Source organism: Colobus angolensis, unplaced genomic scaffold (assembly GCF_000951035.1).
Source record: "Colobus angolensis palliatus isolate OR3802 unplaced genomic scaffold, Cang.pa_1.0 Scaffold109, whole genome shotgun sequence".
NCBI lineage: Eukaryota > Metazoa > Chordata > Mammalia > Primates > Cercopithecidae > Colobus > Colobus angolensis.
Genome location: NW_012111919.1, coordinates 6,163,245 through 6,172,553, shown reverse-complemented (window position 1 = coordinate 6,172,553; position 9,309 = coordinate 6,163,245). Strand labels below are relative to the sequence as shown.

The 9,309-nt window shown below is 54.2% G+C and overlaps 1 protein-coding gene across 1 annotated transcript in view; it reads right to left on the bottom strand.

Annotated features, from left to right (window-relative positions):
• MFSD2B (major facilitator superfamily domain containing 2B) overlaps window positions 1-9,309 on the bottom strand; it is a 20,578-nt gene that overhangs the window by 4,008 nt on the left and 7,261 nt on the right. Inside the window, exons 2-9 of the mRNA XM_011951456.1 lie at window positions 8,893-9,115; window positions 8,647-8,747; window positions 8,340-8,544; window positions 5,571-5,696; window positions 2,835-2,959; window positions 2,169-2,292; window positions 1,773-1,851; window positions 1,549-1,679 (exon numbers count right to left, since the gene is read on the bottom strand). Coding sequence (XP_011806846.1) covers window positions 1,549-1,679; window positions 1,773-1,851; window positions 2,169-2,292; window positions 2,835-2,959; window positions 5,571-5,696; window positions 8,340-8,544; window positions 8,647-8,747; window positions 8,893-9,115 — 1,114 coding nt within the window. The remainder of the gene's footprint in view (window positions 1-1,548; window positions 1,680-1,772; window positions 1,852-2,168; window positions 2,293-2,834; window positions 2,960-5,570; window positions 5,697-8,339; window positions 8,545-8,646; window positions 8,748-8,892; window positions 9,116-9,309) is intronic.

The following is a 9,309-nucleotide window of genomic DNA, read 5'->3' as shown; positions in this document are numbered from 1 at the left end:
CCCGTCTCGGCCTCCCAAAGTGCTGGGATTACAGGCTTGAGCCACCGCGCCCGGCCGGCCCAGCTAATTTTTTGTGTATTTTTAGTAGAGACGGGATTTCACTATGTTGGCCAGACTGGTCTTGAACTCCTGACCTTGTGATCCGCCCGCCTCAGCCTCCCAAAGTGCTGAGATTACAGGCGTGAGCCACCACTGTAATCCCAGCAGTGGCTCACGCCTGTAATCATCAGGATCTACCTTTCTAACAAGGTCCCAGGGGTTGATGCTGCTGGTCCAGGGACCACAGTAAGATCTGTGCCTCTCTGCCTTTGTGTAAATCTGAAATATTAAAAACAAGCACAGGCCAGGTGTGGTGGCTCACGCCTGTAATCCCAGCACTTTGGGAGGCTGAGATGGGCGGATCACCTGAAGTCAGGAGTTCGAAACCCAGCCTGGCCAAAGTGGCGAAACCCCATCTCTACTAAAAATACAAAAATTAGCCAGGTGTGGTGGCGGGTGCCTTTAGTCCCAGCTACTCAGGAGGCTAAGGCAGGAGAATGGCCTGAATGCGGGAGGCGGAGGTTGCAGTGAGCCGAGATTGCGCCCCTGCACTCCAGCTTGGGCAACAGATAAGATTCCGTCTCAAAAAAAAAAAAAAAAAGCACAAAAGACCAAGACAGCAGGGTGCAGGGCACACAGAAGGGAGGCCTACGTGAAGGCTGTGGAGGGTGGCCCATGCCCAGTCCTGAAAGCGAGGGCCACTCATGCTCAAACTCCTTTCAAAGGGCACCTGACCGCACAGGGGAGGTGGCGGGAGGCAGGGATGCGTGTAGGAAGCGGAGGCAGCAGTTGTGGGGTAGGGAGGGAGCTGGTGGCATGGGCCAGGGCATGGCAGTGGGGTGCAAGATGGCTGGATGCATCCCAGAAGACTTTTGGCCTAAAAAATGGGCAGGATTCAGTGATAGGTTGGAGGGTTGAGAGAGGGGAGGAGAAGAGGATAGTGCTGGAGGATGATAATGTCATTTACTTGAGGAAAGGGGGAATAGAAAAAGAGGTAAGGTCAATGTGGTGGATAAAATAGAGGTGTATCTGCTCAATGCTCAAGGGACCTGCTGTGAAAGGGAAGGAAGGCAGCTTCCCCCTCTCCACCATTTCACACTGGGGGTTGGGGGCTCACCCGGTCAGGGCTGGGGGAGGGAGCACGGGTCATAGGAAGGGCTTCAGCTCCAGGAGGACACCAGACCCCTCTGCTGCCCCTCCCCTAGCCTGTCCTGCAGCTTTCCCCACCCTCGCCCCACCTGTGGGGCCGGCCTCCTCCACTCCAGGTGGCCGGGCCAGTGTCTGTTCGATTTTACGTCTAGAAGGAACCCAGGAGGAGGCAGGTTTAGCAGAGGACATTAGATTTGGGGGCCATCTGCTCAACTGGAGGAGCAGGGAAGGAATGAGGGGGTGCAGTGAGCCCCCTAAAATACAGCAAAGTGGTGTGGACAGGAGAACCAGTCTTGAGGAAGGAGGTGACCCTGCAGAGGGGACCCCAGGTTGGGGGGCCTGGCCATCCAGTGCACTTACCGCATTGGGGGAGATGGTGACTGGCCCCGGGGTCACAGTGGCCTCGCACCTGTGGTGTTTGTGGGCGCCAGACACGATGAGCCCGTGGACAGTGGCCCCCATCAGCGTTCCCGCCATCTCCACAGTCATCCCTGGAAACAGAGCGCTGCTTACGGTGACTGAGAGGGACTAGGGTCCCAGGGGCAGTTCCCTCCCCGGAACCTGAAACCCATGGCTGCACTTACGGTAGGCAGTGGCCGAGTCGCGCTCCCTTGGGCAGGGGGTCAGCAGCATGGTGAGCGCCGTGTAGGGTACCTGGAAGAACTGGGGTGCCGGCAGAGCTTAGAACCGCCCCCAGCTTTGCCTGGTGACAGCGGGCAACCTCCCCAATCCCGGGTGTCACATCCCGGCACCCACAGGCCAACCCGACATATCCCAGCTGGCCACCTGAAGTCGGAGCTAGGGGCCCAAAGGCAGGAGGGGGCAGCCAGCCCCGCGCAAGGCCAGCGAGAGCCAATGGCATGGTCCAGGCACAGGCGGGTGGGGAGGGCAGTGACCCTGCCCCCACAGCACACTTCAGAGTGGCCATGGCAAGCAATGGGCTTCGCCAGAGAACAGGCCCAGGAAGGGGCCCTGCTTACCGTGGCCAGGCCCTGGAACAGGCAGTAGAAGGTCGTGTACCAGAGGCCTCGCAGGCTGGTGAAGGGGGGCAGGAACCACAGGAAGAAGTAGGCCAGGGCGATGAAGGGGGTGCAGCCCAGCACCCTGCGGAAGCACAGCCAAGGTGAAGCGGTCCCTAGACCAGGACAGGGGGACACGAAGGGCCCAGCCCAGAGGAACCTCACCCCTTCTCGGCCCCTTGAGAATGTCTAGGCTGGAGCCAGGAGCAGGGGAGAAGCGGCCGATGGGCCATGGAGGCAGTGGGTGGCCACTCCTTGTGGGAGCTCTGGCTGCACACTCGGTGCCGCTGGTGCCACTCCCTGTGTGGACACTGGGACACTGAGCTGTACTTCCTCCGTGAGGCCTCGCGTGGCCTCCCTCCCGGCCTTTCCACACTCAGAGCCCCAGGCCAGGCCTGGGAGTATTGGAGGCTTTGTCCAGCCCCATTCCATCTGGGGAGGGAGAGTCCTTATGAGTGTCTCTGAACTCCTTGTCACTCATAGTCGGTCCCCAGTGCAACTGCGACATTATCCAGGCTTGTTTCCTAACCACCCAGCGGGTTTCTGCTAGAAAACAGGGCTGTGACAAACAGTGACCAGAGGGGCAGGACCAGGTGCCTGGATCCTAAGGACTGAGCGGTTGCTCACCAAGGCATGAGCCGTCCAGACCCCGTCCTCTGGCTCCTGTTGATGAAGAATCCAGCCACAGGGTCAGCAGCTGCCCCCGACACTTTTCCCCCAAACAGAACAAGTGACACCTGGGCGGCAGGGATCTGAAACAGGGGAGGGGATAGAGAGCTGAGGCCCGGCAGCAGAAGAGAGCCCATCCAGGCCTGCTTGCCATCTGGAGGGGGGCCTGGGAACCAGGACCGGCCGGGGCAGAGCCACAGTGCCAAGGGCTCCTCAGCCTTCCCCAAGACGCTGATCCCAGGGGAGGGAGCTGAATGCTGCCGCCCTGCACACTCCCATTAGTACTCATGTCAGCCACTGCAGAGAGGACTCCAGGGCCCTCATCTGGGGCTGGCTCAGAGCAAGGAGGGTGCCTCTGGGCTGACAGAGGTGGACACTGTGTTTCACAATGGAAAGGAGTCATTGTTTTTTCTGACTATGTAAATAATACACTAATTAGAAAAACATTCAAACAATGTGGGAAAATACTAAGCGAAGCTCATCTGAAATCCCAGCATCCCGAGACAACAGCCAGAATCGTTTTGATGATCAGCTGTTCATAGGCTTCTTTGTGTGTGTGCCCGAGATTGATCAGTTTATATAAATGGGATCATATCAGAGTGTCATCTTAAACATTCGTGGATACCTCATTTTATTTATTATTATTATTTTTTAATTGAGACAGGGCCTCTCTCTGTTGCCCAGGCTGGAGTGCAGTGGCACCGTCTTGGCTCACTGCAACCACTGCCTCTCGGGCTCAGGTGATTCTCCCACCTCAGCCTTCCAAGTAGCTGGGACCACAGGCACATGCCACTACGCCCAACTAATTTTTGTATTTTTAAATTTTTTGTGGAGGTGGAGTTTTGCCATGTTGCCCAGGCTGGTCTTGAATACCTGAGTTTAAATGGTCCCCCCACCTTGACCTCCCAAAGTGCTGGGATTACAGGTGTGAGCCACCACACCCAGCTGGATACCTCATTTTTTTGTTGTTGGTTTTTGTTTTGTTTTGTTTTTGAGAGGGAGCCTTGCTCTGTCGACCAGGCTGGAATGTGGTGGTGAAATCTCGGCTCACTGCAACCTCCACCTCCTAGGTTCAAGCGATTGTCCTGCCTCAGCCTCCCGAGTAGCTGGGACTACAGGTGTGTGCCACCATGCCCGGCTAATTTTTGTATATTTAGTAGAGATGGGGTTTCACCATATTGGCCAGGCTGGTCTTGAACTCCTTATCTCAAGTGATCCTCCCTCCTCAGCCTCGCGAAGTGCTGGGATTACAGCTGTGAGCCACCATGCTTGGCTGGATACCTCATTTTAAAAATTGTGTTTTACTTACCCTCCATTCTCCATCATTCCCTCCTGTAGCCAACATTAACGAGTTGGTGTAGATCCTTCTAGAATTTTCTCCATGCTCACATTTTAAACATGGACAAATACATATATACGTACATATCCATCCACACACACACATATGGAGCCTGTCTTTGTTTTGCTAAAATGGGATCATTTTATATACTCTTCTCTAAAACTAACTTTTCTTTTTCACCAGAGCATCATGGAAATCGCTGTAAGTCAACTGGTATAGATCATTCTTTTGAATGGCTGCATGACAGTCTATTTGATAGTGAGGTTAGTCCAATCTCTTGGCTTCTGTGGGCCACATTGGAAGAAGAAGAATTGTCTTGGTGAGGCATGGTGGCTCATGCCTGTAATCCCAGCACTATGGGAAGCTGTGGTGGATGGATCACCTAAGGCCAGGAGTTTGAGACCAGTCTGACCAACATGGCGAGACCCTGTCTTTACTAAAAATACAAAAATAAGCTGTAGGCCGGGCATGGTGGTTTACGCCTATAATCCCAGCACTTTGGGAGGCTGAGACAGGTGGATCACGAGGTCAGGAGTTCAAGACCAACCTGGCCAACATGGTGAAACCCTGTCTCTACCAAAAATACAAAAAATTAGCCAGGCATGGTGGCATGCACCTATAATCCTAGCTACTCTGGAAGCTGAGGCAGGAGAATTGCTAAACCCAGGAGGCGGAAGTTGCAGTGAGCCGAAATTGTGCCATTGTACTCCAGCTTGGGTGACAGAGCGAGACTCCGTCTCAAAAAAAAAAAAAAAAAAGTAGCCGAACATGGTGGTGTGCGCCTGTAATCCTAGCTACTTGGGAGGCTGAGGCATGAGAATCACTTGAACCCGGGAGGCGGAGGTTGCAGTGAGCCGAGATCACACCACTGCACTCCAGCCTGGGCGACAGAGGGAGGCTCTGTCTCAAAAAAAAAAAAAAAAAAAGCATTGTCTTGGGCCACATATAAACACATAAAATACACTAACACTAATGATAGCTAATGAGCTAAAAAAAAAAAAATCACAAAAAAATTCATAATGTTTTAAGAAAGTTTACAAATTTGTGTTGGACCACACTCAAAGCCGTCCCGCCGTGGGTTGGACAGGCTTGGTCTATTATGTGGCTATGGTACAGTTCACTTAGCCAACTGCTTCTCTATTGTTGGGGATCCACATGGTTTCTCATTTTCCCACTACAAACAGGCTGTAGTAAACATCCTTGAGGACCTTGCCCTCTTTAGCTTCTGGCTTTTTGTTAAGCTTGAGTCAGAAGCGATGTCTACAAGGATGGTGGGAGCAGAAGCAGAGGTGGGGGTGGAAGGACCAGACCCCAAGGAAGATGCCAGCAGAGACTGGGCTGCTGCCCACACTTACCTGTGCTATATCAAGCAGGAAGAGCTGCAGGTAAAAGGCTGTGGCGCTAGAGGCTATCTGGTTGGGGACCCCACCAATGCCATAGCACACCTTCGTACAGAATGAGAGGCGACTGGCTCTGCTGTCCTGGAGGAGACACAGGAACTAAGTAAGCCCTTCTCCCAACAGACACAAAACAGGTACCCACACCCTATGACTTCAGTAAGCATCCTGAGTCCCTGTGATGTCTTCAGGGCTTTTCCAGCAACCTCTCAGCCCTATTTTGCGCCCATGTCATCCTAAGAGGAAGTGAGACAGAAGAGAAAAAAGATCTTTTTTTTTTTTGAGACGGAGTCTTGCTCTGTCGCCCAGGCTAAAGTGCAGTGGCCAGATCTCAGCTCACTGCAAGCTCCGCCTCCCGGGTTCACGCCATTCTCCTGCCTCAGCCTCCCGAGTAGCTGGGACTACAGGCACCCGCCACCTCACCCGGCTAGTTTTTTGTATTTTTTAGTAGAGACGGGGTTTCACCGTGTTAGCCAGGATGGTCTCGATCTCCTGACCTCGTGATCCGCCCGTCTCGGCCTCCCAAAGTGCTGGGATTACAGGCTTGAGCCACCGTGCCCGGCCAGAAAAAAGATCTTAAACCATGACCTCTAAACATTTCCAGGGGGACGTTCTTCTGGACATCTTACCCTGGGCTTCCTGCTGAAGCCGCCGTCATTTACTGAGTCAGCACGGCTGTGTAAGCTGCAGGTCAGGAGACCTAGGCTTGAGCCTGCCTTTGTCACCTACCCCTCTATGTGACCTTGAGTAAATCACATTATCTCTCCAAGCCTGTTTTCCTCATCTGTCAAATGCTACATCCCTGCCAATTTCACAAGGTTGTTTCCTGAGTAAATGAGGCGGTAGCTCATTTACCCATAGCCTGCCTTCCCACAGCCCTCCAGGGATGCCTGGCAGGCGTCTCAGCTTAGCATGGTCTACATACAGCTCCTGATGGCTATCCCATTGTCTAATCCAGCTCCTAGCAAATGGCATCGCTGGTCCCCTAAGGGGCTCAGGCCACAAACTTAGGAGTCATCTTTGATGCTTCTTTCCAATTCTTGTCTATCAGTGAGTGCCTCCTAAGTGGCTTCTCTGTGTCTGCCCTTGCTCCCTACAATCCACACCACCCAGCAGCCAGTGCTCTTGTAATAACGTAAATTGCACGGTGGCCCATCCCTATAAACCCAGCACTTTGGGAGGTGGAGGTAGGTGGATCGCTTGAGCCCAGGAGTTCAAGACCAGCCTGCCCAACATGATGAAACCCCATCTCTACTAAAAACACAAAACTCAGCCAGGCATAGTGGCTGCCTGTAATCCCAGCTACTCAGGAGGCTGAGGCAAGAGAATCGCTTGAACCTGAGAGGCAGAGATTGCAGTGAGCTGAGATTGGCGCCACTGCACTCCAGCCTGGGCAACAGCCACTCAGTCACAAATAAATAATGAGATCCCATCTCCTCTCTGATTAAAGCCCTCTGATGGCTTTGTTATTGCAGGTATTTTTTGTGGTGTGTGTGTGTGTGTTTGTGTGTGTTTTGTTTGTTTGCTTCCAGATCCATGGTATTCAGTCAATGCCACTGCAGTTTGAACAAAACTCCAAGTCCCGATCATGGCTAAGTAGTCCACCCAATCAGCCCCCTACCCACCTCACCTCAAATAGCTCTCCTTCAGCCACGCCGGGCTCCTTCCTATTCCTCAAAATCATCAAGTCTGTTGCTGCCTCAGGGCCTTTGCATTTCCCATTCCTCTGCCTGGAAGGTGACTCCTTGTCATTCTGGTTTGATGTCACTGGCTTAAATGTCACCTCCTTCAAGAGGCATTCCCTAACCACTCACCTCTCTCAGTTGTACCTATTGCCTGCTATATTCTCATTTAGTTTCTGCCTCTCCCTACAGGAGTGTAAGCTCTCTGAGAGCATGAACTCGTTTATTTATCATGGTGTTTCCAGTACCTAGAAAAAAGCTTGGTATACAGTAGGTGCTCAATATATATCTGTTGAAGCAATAAATGGCCATGAAGACCCTGTGTAAAGTGCTGTTTCTTTGGAAGAAGCTGGGCATCTTTTCTCATCCTTTGCTGGGGGCCGGAGGGAGTGGAGATGACACGGCTTCACCCATTTCCACATCTTGCAGGACACCCCAGGAAGGTCTCCCCAGATAAGGGATTATCACACTTTGCACACTCTTCCTACCCACAGGGGAAAACCACACTGGGGGTAGGGTGATTCTTTCCTGACATTTGTGTGAACATCATTTCAACTTCCAGAAAACTTTAAGAACAGGCAGAATTCAATGTGACAGTCCCCCTCTCCCCCAGTGGGGACTCTTGTATCCCCCAAAACGGGCCTGGCAAGTTTTTTGAACTTTAGAAATAACTTCCAAGGGAAGCCAGGAATATGGTCCTGTCTTGCCGTCTTGAGGATGACAGTTTTTTTTTTTTTTTTTTTTTGAGACGGAGTCTCGCTCTGTCGCCCAGGCTGGAGTGCAGTGGCCAGATCTCAGCTCACTGCAAGCTCCGCCTCCCGGGTTTACGCCATTCTCTCGCCTCAGCCTCCCGAGTAGCTGGGACTACAGGCGCCCGTCACCTCGCCCGGCTAGTTTTTTTGTATTTTTTTAGTAGAGACGGGGTTTCACCGTGTTAGCCAGGATGGTCTCGATCTCCTGACCTCGTGATCCGCCCGTCTCCGCCTCCCAAAGTGCTGGGATTACAGGCTTGAGCCACCGCGCCCGGCGAGGATGACAGTTTTACCGAAAGCCGTAAAAGTCCCGCACAGCTGTACAGTGAGCTGTACAAGGAGAAGCCCCTTGGGAGGGGCGACTCCGGGCGAGAGGCGCAGCCCTGCTGTCTGTAGCTGCGGGACCCAGGGCAGGGCACCTCGGCTTCTGCGCATCGGTCTCTGGAGCGACCGGGGCTGCCACCCCTCAGAGAGTTGAATGAGGATTCCACGCCGACGCTTCACCGGCAATGGGAGTGTTTCCCTCTTGCTGTTAATCTCACCCTGAATTTCTAAGTTTCCATGGGAAGTCAGAGTCCCCGGAGAGCCCCTTCATCTCACCTCACTTTCTTGTGGGACGCAATCTTGTGCTCCGCGGTGCCTGGTAGGACTCCCTGAACCAGGCTGGGGGCTGAGGTGGTCAGGGGAGGCCACAGAACGCCCTGGGCATGAGCAGGGAGCAGGCGCACTCAGTGAGACCCAGGAAGCCCCAGGGCCCTTGCCCCGTCCAGCACAGCCCCGCTGGCCAGCACGGCCCAGCCGCATCAGGCAAGGGACAAGGGGCCCCGAAGACCCCGCCGCTCCCACCTGCCCTCCTCCCTTCTTGTCGGAGCCCATGGCCAGGACCTTCCCTGAGGCAGCCTCCAAGCGGAGCCTGGTGCCCGGCGAGACCAGGTTCTGGGAAGGAGGCCGAGGGCACAGCAGCTGCCTCAGGTCGGGAAAGACGCAGCCTCCCCCAGGCACTTCAGAAAGCCCTGCCTGCCCAGAGCTCGGGACTCCGGGAGGACCTGCGCTGTCACGGACAAGACCCCTAAGCCGGGAATCAGGACAGCAGGGACCACGCATCCCCAAGCTGTTTCCTTGGCTAGGGCTAGGCTTCCCGTCCTAGTTTCTATCCGGCGCCGGCACCTCCCAGCCTCCCCGCTCCCAGCCGTGTCACCCCGCGAGGGCAGCCCCTGAGCCGGCAGGTTTGGGCCGAGCCCCGCCGGGTTGCACCCAGCTGGA